This window comes from Giraffa tippelskirchi, chromosome 10, assembly GCF_054371585.1.
Source record: "Giraffa tippelskirchi isolate mGirTip1 chromosome 10, T2T-mGirTip1v1.2.pri, whole genome shotgun sequence".
NCBI classification, from domain to species: Eukaryota; Metazoa; Chordata; class Mammalia; order Artiodactyla; family Giraffidae; genus Giraffa; species Giraffa tippelskirchi.
The window spans coordinates 36061602-36077695 of NC_137284.1; the positions used below are offsets into that span (position 1 = coordinate 36061602).

The 16094-nt window shown below is 38.8% G+C and overlaps 1 protein-coding gene across 12 annotated transcripts in view; it reads right to left on the reverse strand.

Annotated features, from left to right (window-relative positions):
• The window catches only part of DLG2 (discs large MAGUK scaffold protein 2), a 2308738-nt gene that overhangs the window by 843207 nt on the left and 1449437 nt on the right, over nt 1–16094 (reverse strand). For 11 of the 12 annotated variants that reach the window (XM_081536923.1, XM_081536915.1, XM_081536921.1 and 8 more), the window contains one exon: nt 11604–11657. The exons of the other annotated variant lie outside the window; for it this stretch is intronic. In XM_081536923.1, coding sequence (XP_081393049.1) covers nt 11604–11657 — 54 coding nt within the window. The remainder of the gene's footprint in view (nt 1–11603; nt 11658–16094) is intronic. 12 annotated transcript variants of the gene reach the window in all.

Consider the following 16094-nt stretch of genomic DNA (forward strand, 5'->3'; position numbering starts at 1 on the left):
TCAGCCTTACCCTTCCAGCCACATGCTACACTGCTGCTCTATGCTTCAGCCACACAGAAGTCAGGACATATGAGTTTCCAGATGTATGATCTTTGCCAATACTGTTTTCTCTCCCTAAAATGCATTTTCTCTACTTTGCCTGGATACATCTTACTCTTCAAGAGCCAGCTAAAATTCTACCTTTCTTTGACTTCCTCAAATGAGATGGCTCTTCATAGCATATTCCCTGAAAGCAGTTTCCAAACATTTTCATTCATTCATTCATTCAGCCAGCCAATCCAGCAAAAATATGTCAGCTTATACAGATACAATGGTGAGAAAGATGAAGTAAATTTTCCCTCATGTGCTTGAGGTGTTTATACAGAAGTATCAGTATCAGTCATTAGAGAAGTATCAGTCAAGAAGTATCAGTCATTAGAGAACAGTAATAAGGTGTGTGTGTGTGTGTGCACGCACACAATTAGCCACTCAGTTATGTCCGAGTTATAAGTAAGTATGAGAAATTCGGGGGCTTCCCAGGTGGTTCTAGTGGTAAAGAACGCACCTGCCAATGTAGAAGACATAACAGACCTGGGTTCCATCCCTGGGTTGGGAAGATCCCCTGCAGGAGGGCATAGCAACCCACTCCAGTATTCTTGTCTAGAGAATCCCATGGACAGAGGAGCCTGGTAGGCTACAGTCCACAGGGTCACAAAGATTTGGATACAACTGAAGTGACAACACAAACACATGATAAATTCTAAGAAGTGAAAGCAGAATCTGAAGTAGAAGCATCTACAGGGGACACTATGCCTAACTTTAGCTTCCCTGAAGAAGCATTATTTAAAGCTGAATCCTTTTGGATGAGTTAGAATAAACCACGCTATCACTATGCATTATCTGATGGATTCCAATAGAGCATGAGAGACAATGCTTTTCAAAAGCATCCTATATGATTAAAGAAGCAACATGAGGACTAAATATTGGCTCAGATTAATTCTAAGTGTGTTACACTGTACTGTAGTGAGTCTCTATAGCTTTATTTCATGCTTCCTGTATGCAGCATTTCCTACCCTACCCTTCACCCCTTCTTCAGTCTACGCAGACACTTCAGGTGTCTGCTAGCATCTCTCAAATTTTAGTGTGCATAAGAATCACCTGGGATGATTGTAAAAACATAGACTCCTTGGCCCTTACCTCAGAGATTCTGATTCTTTAGGTCCAGGGTGGGGCTGGAGATTCTGCAATTCTAGTAATTTGCCTGGGAAAATCTGAGGCTACCAGTTCAGAGACTGCCTCTTGAGTAGCAATGTCATAGAGAAACTATACAAATCCTTCCCAGGATTTTTCTACCTTGTTCTTAACCTGCACTGTCAGGCTGAGCTCCTTGGAGCAACAGCGGCTTCTCTGCCGAGGTATGTGTGGCATGTACCTTCAGAGTGACTCACATCCATCAATCCCATTCTTCCCTTGGACAACTGTCACTTTCTCACTGTTTCCCACCCTAGGTCTGATATGACAAGCCCGCGTGCATGGAGTGATGGGTATACTGATGAACAGTTCTGAGTAGAGTGGCCAGCAAAGTGCCCTCTATAAGGGAACCACAAGGAAAAAAGATTGAAGTAGATTTGTGAACGGATAAGTAGATCAGCTGTCTTCTACCTATTTCTTGATTTTTTAAAAAAGGAATTATTCCAGTTTATATGGGAGTTTTACAATTTCACGGAAAGAAAAATAGGAGAATCAGTGAACTTTTAAGAAAACTTTCAGTATTGCTTGCATTTGCCTCCTTGTGTGTCATGTAAAAGAACCTTCAAATTTAACAAACATTTAAGGGCCATGAGGACAGGGACCATGTCTTCCACATGAACATACCCCACAATTTCCTAGGAGAGTGATGATTATTTAGATGATTTAAAAATACTCAAGTCTAAGAAGATGGAAATGAGACCAACTCATAAAAGTTGGGAGGGTAATTATATCATTAATTAGATAATATATATATAAAACACCTAGAATAAAGTGTCCCATCAATAAATATTAGTTTCCTTCCTCTCTATTTCTTTCTTAATATCTAGAAGAGCTCTGTCCAATAGAACTTTCTGGAATGATGAATATATTCTATATCCACACTGTTGAATATGGTACTCACCATGTTGGCTATTGAGCACTTAAAATGTGGTTAGTAAGACTGAGGAACTTAATTTTAAATTTTATATTATGCTAATAAATTTGAATAACCACACGAGACTTATAACTACTGTCTTGGAAAGAACAGGTCTAGAAGCTTGGCCACTAAATATGTCTCTATCTGTTGAACTGATTCTTTCTCCGTTGAACTGATATGTTCCCTATGCATATGTTTAAGGTGAACAAGTGAAAAGGGCAGTTGCCCCAAGTGCAGACCAAAAGGTGTGAAAGAACAAAGACAGCTGTATCCGAATCAAAAAAGGAAGTTTCTTCCATACTGACTAGCTTCTCAAACTTTAATATGCATATCAATCACTGGAGTTCTTGAAAACACAGATTTAATAAGTCTTCAGTGGGAACTTAAGATTCTGTGCTCACAAGCTTCCAGGTAATAATGATACTGCTAGTCAATGAGTCACATTTCAAATAGCAAAGATCCAGATGGAGGTAGGCCCATGGACCTACCTATCTGCTATTGGCCGTACCGCTGGACCAGCTATTTCTTGTCTCAGGAGATCCAGATTAAGTTAAAGGCATGCTCTGTTTCATCAAAGGCACCCCTCCACCCAGTCTTATGATGAACAATTATTAAGCATCTTCTATATTGTAGGAAGAGTAATAACAACTTCTGAAAGGCACGCATTATTATTCTCATTTAACAAATAATAAAAGAGTGGTTTCAATGGATAATTTGACTTAACCAAAACTCAGGCAAGTACTAGCAGAGGTGGCCTTAGAACCCAGTTGCTTCTGAATTCAAAGCCTAGTCTCTCTCATTAGACTCTTGTTACACAAAGTGTGATGCAAAGTGTGATGCACAATTGAACATCAGCTTCACCTTGGAGCTTATTAGAAATGAATACTCTCAGACCCCATTTCCAAACCTACTAAATCGTTATCTGCTTTTTACGATCTCTGGAAGACTTTACCTACATTAATATTTGAGAAATACTATGATGTTTCATCTTTCGCCTTTTAGAGCAAAGTAACAAATGGAAAGGGATAGGCTGAGTGTGGCAGTTGAGAAATGGATTTAGGTTGTCTAGATTGGACTGTGGACCAAATATTGATAGCTTTGCCTCTATTGCTAAATTCCTATTGCCTGATGGGCATAGTTAAGCCAGTATGAAGCTGTTTTCTGGCAGATAAGGATTTTTCATTTCTAGATAATACTACAAATCCAACAGATAAAAATATCAACAACACAGTTTTAACAGTGTTCATGGGAAAAACCACAAAAAGAAACAAACTTGTTTGCTGAAAAGTAAATATACTAAATGGATTTCCCAGGTGGCTCAATGGTAAAGAATCTGCCTGCCAATGCAGGAGATGTGGGTTTGATCCCTGTATTGGGAAGATCCCCTAGAGAAGGAATTGGCACCCTACTCCAGTATTCTTGCCTGAAAGAGAAGCCTGGTGGGCTACAGTCCATGGGGTTGCAAAAGAGTTAAACCCAACTTAGAACATGCACTAAAATCATCAAGTTCTTCCAAACTATTTCACCACTAGAATGGTTCAAAGAAACAAACAATTCTGCTTTCTCTCCCTTCATGGATAATTCTGAAAAACCATCCAATTAAAAGTGAATAGTAGCCTAAATCACAAGGGTCTATTATTGTACAAAGTGACTCAAATAAATTCATGCCTAACCAGCCAGTTCTGTGACCAAGTGCTTGGTCATCCCATCTCCACAACACGGCAACTTCCTCCTCAGAGGGCTCTTACTTTCGGTTTCCTGCCCCAGGATCAATCAGAAATGCCATTTATTAACCTCGCTTAATAACACCTCCTAGTCTCTAGCCCATTCTTTGGCTCTCGACTGAACCTCACTGCTAATTTGATTGCTTCTCTATGTCCCTGAGTCCACATTATCTTTTCTCTCATCCCCTTCTCTTCTCACCAACCTTCACTCACACTGCCAGCCTTTCCTTCATCTGTTTTATCCCCATTAAACTACTCTATTGTCCTCCGCCCCAGAGTTATAGCTCTATCTGCACCCAGTGACCTTTCACATTTAAAGTGCTCTATAAAAATCTCACTGGGGATATTATAAGAATATTATGATGGTTTTTAAATAGCTTTTATATAAATGATCTTCTTGGCAGTCAAGTATCAATACAATGGATGATACTACTAAGGACTCTCAACATTTTTGTAACCTAACTCTTTCCTCTCCTTCTCTCTCTCCCACACTTCCTGGGAGGCAAGATGCAGTTCTTAAATTTCTGGAACAAATTTCCTTGTCTCCACTATTATTTCTATCTCTGGAAACAAAAGTTTCAGACAACAAAGGGTTTCACAGGGAAGTAAAATCATCATACTGCCAATACTTGCTGGATGTTCCTTTTATTTTTCCATATTTTCCCTTAAACATCCTCAATAATGTAGACACCCATTCCCTGTATCAGTTGAATCAGGTCTCTTTGACATTTTAATTGTTTATTCCTCCTAATACTTTTAAAGACCAAGATTCCTTCTATTTTAACTAATTTTTTTTAACAATGGGTCATATACACATTCTTAGCCATTTTATATAAAGTTTTGGTGAAATTAAACAAGAAATTAGTTTCCTGTTCAGCAAATATTCACTCCTTCCTCCACTCTGAACTTGGCAATATGACTTGCTTTAGCCACTAGGGTGTTAGTGGATATGATGTGAGCAGAGTCTATAACCGGGCTTGTGTCTTGGGTGTGTCCTCTTTCATCACAATTAAAATAACATACTTTGGGTAGTAATGTTCCACCCCCTGGGCCCCAGAATCAAATATGTGAAGCAGTAATACCCCAGCCAACTTGGCAATCCTCAGCCTGAAGCAGCTAGCTCAGCCAACCAGCAAACTCTTATGGAAGAAATAAATACTTACTGTTATACATCATTGGTTTTGTGGTTGCTGGTTACACACCAAAAATTGACTGTTATGTGGAGTAACAGTAAATGGTAGACCAATCTCTACCATTTTCTAGTTGAGCTAGAATAACTATATCTGTAAGATGAGAGGTTTGCATCCATTGAAATCCAAGTTACTTAACAAGATTCAAAACTCATGATTTTTGAGTCTACCCCTTCCCACGGTATATTTCCAGAAAACAGGTCATAATATAATCACTATGAAATGAACACTATAAAGAAGAATGGAGGGAAACAACATTCTAGAATCTCTCTAAATGTATTTACCTAAAGCAGGAAGAAGGGTATTTGTTTGGATGGTGTTGATCATAGAACTCAGAGAAGTTTGAGTTAAAGGAAGGGAAGAAGCACAGATATGGTCAGGAGAGGAGGTTTCCATGCCAACTGGCTATAGAATACAGAGAGGGAAACATGCTACCTTTTTCCCAAGTCAAACCTATGGGAGCTGGACTTACAGGTAACTACTTACTCTGAACCTCCGAACCTCTAAGAACAGAGTACTTTTCATACCTGTCATAAGACAGTATTCAATATATAACATGTGATGTGCTCAGTCAGTCGTGTCTGACTTTTTTACAACCCCATGGACTGTAGCCCTCCAGGCTTTCCTGCCTATGGAATTCTCCAGGCAAGAATACTGGAGTGGGTTGCCATGCCCTCCTTCAAGGGGAATTCCAAACCCAGGGATCAAACCCATCTGTTACATCTCCTGCATTGGCAGGTGGGTTGTTTACCACTGAACCACCTGGGGAGCCCTCAATATATAATGGGGAAGCATAAAATGATTGAGTGAAAAACAGAAACTACACAATGTTGAAATGGGGATTTTCACTTCTTGCTTTTTCCTCACTGATTTTAACTTTCATATAGGGGATTCCTGCTTGTCTGTACTAACTATGTCTCATTTAAGGTCCTAAACTATCATGACCTCATACAACAATGAGTTTATCTGAGGCATTCATGCTTAAGAACTTCAGTGACCCCTTCATTACTGGCTTCATTAATGTAAAACCACTTACAGAGTTTTAAGATCCCTTAACTTACCTTCCTTTAAAGAAAAAAAAAGCAGAATTTCCTTTGAATATCTTTTGTATTGTTACTAGACAGTTGCTTAAAACTTTCCTTTGACCACAGATTTCCTCCTGCTGTTTGACTGCTGTTTGCATGTATGTCAGGGAGTCATTTCTGCAGAATCATATATGATTCTGCAAGAATCATATATTTCTAAAAATTTGCTAACTAGCAAAATTAATATATTAACATAATGAAATTATTTTTGAGGAGGACTTAGTTAAAATTTGTCATGCAGGTAACACTTTAAAGAAGGAAATATTCTTATACAACATGACTGAAATGCTCTGGGGAACTCTGAAATTGTTTCTTCATTAAGTAGAGCTGAAATTATGTGAACAACTAGAATGTGAGACAGAAAAGATGAAAACAAAGTATAGAACACCAGGGAATGAGAAAATAGACCACAAAAGGAACAGTGATTTGTTCAAGGTCACTCAGTGAATCAGGAACAAAGAGGAGGGTTAGACCTATGTCAATCTCAATGTGTGCTCCATCTGCCACTTTTCAATACACAATATATTTATAGTTCTGAGACATGGGGGAAGATATTAATATTTAATGTTCTCTTGGAGTCTAGCACATGTTACTTCATAAGTGTTTACTGAATAAAATAATAATAAACTCTCATTAACTAGAAGTTAACAAAGCATAATTTCACATACATAGCCTCATTAAGATCCTCACCAACACCTCAGGGGTCGATATTGCAATTTCTGTCTTATTGATCAATTTAGGTCCAGAAGAGTAAATGGATAGCTCAGCAACACATCGCCATGAGAACTGGGACATTTGAGGCATATTTAGCAAACTTCCCTAAAGATCCTGCTCTTAAGCAAGCTCAAAGAGGGTTTGCATTATGTACAAAAAAGTTGAAGATAATTTTTAAAAATCCCTTTGAGCAATTCAAAATCAGATATTAAAATTGCTATTTAGAGTACACATCTTGTGATGACTTGGTCAGGTGGGATGGGAGGAGGGAGGAAGGCTCCAAAGGGAGAGGATATATCTATCTATTTATTTATTTATATATCTACATATATATCAATAACCTTAGATATGCAGATGACACCACCCTAATGACAGAAAGCAAAGAGGAATTAAAGAACCTCTTGATGAAGGTGGAAGCGGAGAGTAAAAATGCTGGCTTAAAACGCAACAAACAAAACACTAAGATCATGGCATCCAGTCCTATCATTTCATGGCAAATAGATGGGGAAAAAAGTGCAGTGACAGACTTTATTTTCTGGACTCCAAAATCACTGCTGATGGTGACTGAAACCATGAAATTAAGAGACGCTTGCTCCTTGGAACAAAAGCTATCACAAAACTAGACAGTGTATTAAAAAGCAGAGACATCACTTAGCTGACAAAGGTCTGTATAATCAAAGCTATGATTTTTCCAGCAGTCACATATGGATGTGCGAGTTGGATCATAAAAATGACTAAGTGCTGAGGAATTGATGCTTTTGAACTGTGGTGCTGGAGGAGACTCTTGAGAGTCCCTTAGAGAGTATGGCAATCAAACTAGTCAATCCTAAAGGAAATCAACTCTGAATACTCATTGGAAGGACTAATGCTGAAGCTGAAGCTCTGATACTTTGGCCACATGATGCAAAGAGCTGACTCACTGGAAAAGACCCTAATGCTTGGAAAGATTGAGGGCAGGAGGAGACGGGTGCGACATAGGATGAGCTGATTGGATGGCATCATCAACTCAATGAACACAAGTTTAAGCATTAACTCAATGAACACTATCTCCAGGAGATAGTGAAGGACAGGAAAGCCTGGTGTGCTGCAGCCCGTGGCGTCGTGGAGTCAGACATGACGGAGCGACTGAACAATATAGAACCTGAAGGGATAAGGTGGGGAGGGATGTGGGAGGGAGATTCAGGAGGGGCGGGGTACACTTGTACACCTATGGCCAATTCATGCTGATATATGGCAAAAAATTACAATATTGTAATTATCCTCCAATGAAAATAAATTAAACGTACTCCTAAAATAAAAAAAAAAATCCAACAATATATATAATTATGACTGATCCACACTATTGTATGGCAGAAAACAGCACACTAATGCAATTATCATCCAATTAAGAAATACATTTTAAAAATATCAAAGAATTGATATTTAAGAGAACAAGAACAGTTCAATTAATGTTATATTTGGCTGATTTTACTAGCTAATTAATTGGGATACCAATCGAGCATGTCTGTTCAAAATTCTTAGATTCTTATTGATAAATTATTTATACATGAAGGCATCTGGAAGTTAGTCATGAGAACCCTAAAGAAGGCTTTGAAATAATATGGATCTGAGCACCGCAGAATTGATGCTTTTGAACTGTGGTGTTGGAGAAGACTCTTGAGAGTCCCTTGGACTGCAAGGAGATACAATCAATCCATCCTAAAGGAGATCAGTCCTGGGTGTTCATTGGAAGGACTGATATTGAAGCTGAAACTCCAATACTTTGGCCACCTCATGCGAAGAGTTGACTCATTGGAAAAGACCCTAATACTGGGTAGGGTTGGGGGTGGGAGGAGAAGGGGATGACAGAGGATGAGATGGTTGGATGGCATCACTGACTTGATGGACATGGGTTTGGGTAGACTCCGGGAGTTGGTGATGGACAGAGAGGCCTGGCGTGCTACGATTCATGGGGTCGCAAAGAGTCGGACACGACTGAGCGACTGAACTGAACTGAACTGACTGCAAGTAAGCAGTCCTACTTACAAAACCAAGTCTCTGGGCTCCATGTCTACTTCTTCAAAGCATGCTCATCTGCTTTGGATGATGCCATTGGATATAGTAAAGAGATTTACTATAATAAAGATATAGAATCCTTATATATAAATAATATATAATATATACAATAATACATACAATTATATATATGTGTGTGTGTGTGTGTGTGTGTGTGTGTGTGTGTGTGTATATATGTATCCCTCTCCCAAGGGTATTGAAGCCTCTGTGACAAATTGTCTTCCACCCAAAACTGCATGTTGCCAAGAGGTAAGTAAGAAAACTTTGTTCTTAAGCTGAGAGGTAGAAAAGAAGGGAGGGAAGGTGGAAACAAGCAGTCACAAGATCAGAGTTAAGTAAGACCTCACACTCTACAGTCAGGATACCCAGATTCCTTCTTGGCTTGGCTTCTTTCTATACAATTCTGAGACAGTTACTTAATCTCTTTACTACTCAGTTTTCTCATCTGTAAAATGGAGAAATCAATAGTACCTGTCTCATAAGGTTGTTATGAGGATTAATTGAGTTAATATTTGTTAAGTACTTAAAACAATGTCAGGTATACAGTAATCCAGATATTTATTGTTGTTTAGTCATTAAGTCATGTTCAACTCTTGTGACCCCATGGACTGTAGCCCACCAGGCACCTCTGTCCATGGGATTTTCCAGGCAAGAATATTGGAGTGGGCTGTCATTGCCTTCTCCAGGGGATCTTCCTGACCCAGGGATTGAACCCATATCTCTTGCATTGGTAAGCAGATTCCTTACCACTGCTGCTGCTGCTGCTAAGCTGCTTCAGTTGTGTCTGACTCTGTGCGACCCCATAGACAGCAGCCCACCAGGCTCCTCCATCCCTGGGATTCTCCAGGCAAGAACACTGGAGTGGGTTGCCATTTCCTTCTCCAATGCATGAAAGTGAAAAGTGAAAGTGAAGTTGCTCAGTCATCCGACTCTTAGCAACCTCATGGACTGCAGCCTACCAAGCCCCTCTGTCCATGGGATTTTCCAGGCAAGAGTACTAGAGTGGGGTGCCATTGCCTTCTCCACCTTACCACTGAGCCACCAGGAAAGTCCAATCCAGAAACAAATGTTTGATAAATAAAGGAAAACAGAAAGAGTGAGAGAGAGAATAGGAACATTATGTGTCTTTAATAATTGCTTTGCTTCCTTCCAACAGAGTCCTTTACTTTTCACAACCGGGGCCACTTGATTCCTACCAGTAAGCTTAATCCCATTTCCAGCATGACCCCAAATGACTCTTGTTCAGAGAGATTTAAGAAGCCCTAGTTCAGTAGTTCAGGTGATTCAGCATTAAGTCAAGCTTGCTGTTATTCTTGTCCTGACCCTGTGTCCCAGTTTTAATCACTTGTCCCTGTAATCAAGTCCCAACCTTCTACTCCAGTTCTGGCACCCCGCTCCCCTGTGGCCGAGTCTGGCTTGCAGCATCTGCTCAGAACTTTCAGTTTCTCTGAGGCAGGTGTCTCCCAAAGGACAGCCTTTAGACTAGACATGCTTTGGTTGGTACACATAGAGTTTGAACTTCTGAGAGTTAGTTGCCTGCAAAACTGTATAAAAAATTCAGATTTCTAAAAAAAAAAAAAAAAAAAAAAATTCAGATTTCTGACTTCTCTTGAAACATGGAATGATCTGGGAACTCTTGATCCCATTTCCCTTTGGGATCCACCCAGTGGAGCCAGGTTGCTTCTCCATTCCCCCACCTTTGGAAACTCTTGTGCTTTCTATTCCCTACTCTCCCTCTGCTTCCTGATCCACCTGCTTCTGTGATTTGCTTGGTCCTTGTGGGCATTAGAGGTTAGGTTCTAAGACTGAGAACAGCCAGTACTTACCAAGCACTTTGTACTCATTTAATCAAAGACCAGGGTGTATTTGTTCTTGTCCATTATGCCTGCAGCCCTTCTCATTGCCTCAAACCTTTTGTTTGCAGGCATCTGAATTTGTCCCATCTTCCTAAATTACTCTCCTCTACCGTATCAGTTAGGGCCACTCACGAAGCTCTGTTAGCTCTCCATAAGTCAACCACTCACCCACATTGTGCTTTGCACCACTTTCCACTCAGTCCCACCCAGCCAGACTCTGTCATTGAGAATTTTGGCCATCATAGTGGTTATATTTCAGAATAAGAACCTGGGGCTTTACTGATCTGCCTGTTCCTATTATCTCATGCTCCATGTTTTTATAAAACCATACATCTTATTGCATATTATATATAGATAGATACAGCTAGACTTTCCCATCACAATGTTTTGCTCCAATTCTTAGTAGCAGCTTAGCAAAATCTATCAAATATTTATTGATCCCATATTATATCCAGATTATCCAGATTCTATCATAGAAATTGATTTGGATATACCTTTACTAAGAAACCTGAAAAGTTTGTTTATCTTTTGATAGACAATTCAATCTCTTTTCAGTGAATACATAAGAAATTAATATTATTTGGTCATAATCGGCTGTGTTTTTTTCTCATGACAGACCCTTGTGTTTTACAAAACAATGAATGAAAAAGGAAAATATCAGCATGCCTAAGCTGTGAGTTAGCAAATTTCAAAAGAAAATGCACAAAATTCATTCTGTACATCATTTCATGAGATTACCTGGATTGGCTGAAACTGAATATGTACTGTATTTCAAATTCTGTTGATTAGTTCTACCAGTTTTTAAAGAGAGGCTTAATAAAAATGTTACTTACATAAGGAATCGTGTCCAAAGTGTCTGTGTTGACAATTATAGGAGCAGGGCTGGCCTAAAAAAGAGAAGTAGAAAAAAATTTTAAATAACAAGTAGTCTATTCTGAGATAGGATCTGTTAACTTATTTAACCAAGAGCTCAACAATATTTCTTGAGAATCTGCATAGGTACTATGTCAGGTGCTAGAGGGATAAATGAAATGACTCAGAGTTCCCTTCACCCTCTTTCTTTCAAATATTTGTTTGCTACATTGACCACATAATAAAATGAAGTAAGCACAGAACTGAAAAGGTGAGGACATGAGGATTTGTGCAGTGTAATAGGCAATGACTTCTAATAACTTTGGCAAGGAGTTAAACATTTCCTTATGAAACAACTGTGCTAAAGGATTTTGATTTTTTCTCTCATGGAAGCAAAATTAAACCTAACACTATAACTCTTTTCTTTAAACTGGCTTTTGTGAGGACGTTGTATACAATGCAAAATAGAAGCATTCACCTTTTGACATTTTACATATATTCACCTATTCTGCATGCTGTGTAATATTTTTTTCTTTATCATTTATGTACCTTTGAAAATATGCTTTAGAAACCCTTAGGTAGAAAATTAAAAATTAATCAAACATGGCAGAAAATTGTATTAGATATGCTAAAGTTCTTTTTTCAAAAAAAAAACCTACAAAATGCAGCCATTCCTTTTAAAGATGAGTAGGAATCTGTGTAAAACTGATATAGGAGTGCTACAAGCCAAGTCATTAGAAAATAAGAGATTGCAATCTATTTGCACCAGCCAATCTGACTTCATGAATATTGAGCAGATCTATTTTCTAATTTCTAGACTTTTCACAGCAACTTTTCCTTCATCCCCCAAAGGATCTTTAATCTCCTTCCCAAATTGCAGATTTCATTTAGATAGAGGAAACGGCCTCCCCATGATTAATCGGGAGCTGTCCTATACGACACGGTAGTTTGCGCAAGTGCTCAACTTTGGGGACATTTCATTAGCTGTGCCCTCTGGAATTAACAGCTTTCTAATGTCAATCTATGCCTATGGGATCCTAATCGAAAGACAAAACAAATGGCAATCCAACAGATTTTACAGAACAAAGTTCCAACTAAAATCATTGGTCATTGAAAACACGACCCTGCTTCACCTGTCTACATAGTGGGTCAACTAAATATTCACGGTTTATTTGTTAACTCCTAATAGCAAGTACCTTGTGGATAAACATGGGCTTTGGAGAAAGTTTCCACTGGAACCTACACCAAAACTGTTAAGAGGCCTGTAGCATAGGGAGAAGAACATGAGGTTTGGAGTCAAAAATTCTGGGCTCAGGTTTAGTTTAACAATTTCCTGACTATATGATTTAGGGGCTCAGCAACTTCTTGGTAATCTGATCTGGGGGCAAGCCCACTAACTCTCTTCGCCTCATTTTCTTTCTTTGTAGAATGGAAATAGAAACAATCACATTCTACAAAGGTTGTCAGAAGAATAAATGAGGTGATATATTTGAATGGGCTTTGTAAATGTAAATTTCAGAATCAATATTGAATATTGTAACTAGCTAATGCCCTTAAAGATGGACTATCATAAGGATATAATATTACTGGATGGTTTGCACATTGTTTCTGCCCTTGTAATCTCAATGCTATGTTAGTGGCACAGTTGCACTAAAGAGAACTGATTAGGTCATGAAAATTACCATTTGTTAAATACATATTACTTGTCCATTTACAATAATATGCATATATCCTCATCTAATCTCCACAAAACCATACTGCTGCTGCTGCTGCTAAGTCGCTTCAGTCGTGTCCGACTCTGTGCAACCCAATAGACGGCAGCCCACCAGGCTCTGCCGTCCCTGGGATTCTCCAGGCAAGAACACTGGAGTGGGTTGCCATTTACTTCTCCAATGCATGAAAGTGAAAAGTGAAAGTGAAGTCGCTCAGTTGTGTCAGACTCTTCGTGACCCCATGGACTGCAGCCTACCAGGCTCCTCCGTCCATAGGATTTTCCAGGCAAGAGTACTGGAGTGGGTTGCCATTGCCTTCTCTGAAAACCATACTAATAAGGCATTATTGTTAATATCCCTATGATATAGATGAGAAAACTGAGGTTCAGAGAAAATGAGAGCTGAGATTTCACAGCAGCCTTTCTGACCTCAAAATCCATTTTTCCACACTAAGCTGTTCTATGAGTCCATTATGTAGGTGTCTCTACCACTGGGGTTCTGCAGGGATTTGAGATCTCTAACTAGAGTAGCCAGTAAGACCCAGACAAAGCAGTAAGAAATGCTGCAGGGTCTTGCATAGTAGATGTTGAAAGCCACCTGGTAATTCCTTGATGGTTTTTGGTTTTTATTTTTGATGATGTTTCTTCTATGCTTTCTAATTGGCTCCTGGGACTCCCAAAAGATTTGCATCTTGTCTCCTTGACTAGACCGAAAACTTTCTGAGTATCATATCCAGTACTGGTATTTCTCCTTTTTATCTACTATACTTTGATTAAAAAAAATATGCATTGGTTTGATTTGGGACTTCCAATTCATTTTACCCTCTTATAAATTGCATTCATGTGGCTTAGAAATAATACATAGGTCCATTCCTTATGCAATGCCCTTTATCACTTTTATATGTTTCTGTTGCTGTTTTCCATTTCATGTATGTAAATTGGGTCTTTCCAGTTAGACACTTGCAAAACAAGGATTATTTATTTTCCTACAATTTTTCACAGCACCTGGGTACACAGAAAGAGCTCAGTAAATACTTAGGAAATATTGACTAAATGAAGCTATAAGATAGGAAATATCTCTTTGTAAGATTTGGAAAGCATTTCTGAGATAATCTTATGTTACCAACAAAACTGTTGGTAATCAGTTCCAATATCTTACTGTTCCAAAAACTGTTCCAATATCTCACTATCACCTTCTTTCTTTAACCAGTCATTAACACTACATTATCCAATTTTTTGAAGCAATAATTAGTTCATAAATGCAGGAGGTAAAGTCTGTGAACCTTGAAGTACAGTCTGTGTAATGTGAAAAGCTCATTGTTCCTTCTTGGTGCTAAAAAGATTTAGAAGTGCAGTTAATTTCTACCTCTATGACAATCACTGAAAATGCATGAACAAATGTTTGTGGGTTGTGTGAGCACACACATACATCATATACATCTGACACTGGCAACTTCCTGACGTGAGTGCCAAGGAGATGCCAGGGTGGGTTGTTCTGAATAGCATAATACCCACACTGGGCTGCTACATCAGGCTTTCTGAAAATCCCACTGCTCTGCTCCAGAACCCTCAAGAGCCCTCCCCAGACCATTTTCTCAGAAGCTTCTTATAATCTGTCAGGTGCTCAATGGCACACAGTAGCAGAGAATAAGTGCCCCAAGTGGGAGCAGTACCGAGTACAGGAGGATTCTAGATATGGTCCATGAATGTGCTTTTCTCACCAGACGTTGTGCTGGCCTGTCCTGGTTCCTGTTTCTTTTCTCACCTTCAAGATCATGTGAGTCCATGCCTAGTTTGGTTTCTGCATGTGAAAACCAGTTCCCCAGGTACTTTGATAACTAAAATACTAAGCGGCATCTCCACACCGCCTTGCCACACACACCTTCTCTCTCCATATTGAATATCCTCTTTAGTGAAACCCCTAAATCAAATGGATGATTTAGCAGATTTCAGCATTTCCCTTTAAGATGCTAATTTCCATTAACTGGAGAGAGTTATCAGTACCAAATATGATAAAAGAAGATCTTTAAATCAGAAGCTAAAAGGATTGTCTGAATGAAAACATAAAGGCTTAAGAAGCTGAATCTCACTTGGGCGACCCAAACTATAAGACATGAATGGCTTGCTTCTTATATTACATTCTCTTCCACGAGGAAAAAGCCAGTATACAGGAAGAGGGAAGCATAAAGCTAATCATAGGGAAGACAGAAGAAAGCAGAGAAAATATTGATACAATCCAAATTAATAGATCGTTATTCATAAATTCATGCTACCTCCCTGTCTTTGAATTCCATGGGATAGTCAAATAGTACATCATTAACTTTGCTCATGATAGTAAATGAAAAACTAAACTTCTATTGCTTGCCACCAAGATAATTTAGCTAATAAAGAATCTTACATAATGAATGCACATTTTCAAAGGAGTTCATTAATTCCAACTGATGTTGTATTTGTTAAGTGCCAGATGTGTGAAATATCTCTGACATCAGTGGGCAGGTGGTCACCAAATCAGAGGATGCCTCTTCAAGCAAGGTATTGGCAGGGGTGGTATAGAAGCTAATTGGTCAAATAACACACTCTGTGAGGCTTATTTCTGACAACTACAGGCTAACCAGTGGGAAGGTCAGAAGACTGAATCCAGGCCAATATCTAAACTTTTTTTTTTAAGGGTTTTTTTTGTTTGTTTGTTTGTTTTTTAATGTAGACCATTTTTTAAAGTCTTTTATTGAATTTGTTACAATATTGTTTCTGTTTTGCTTGT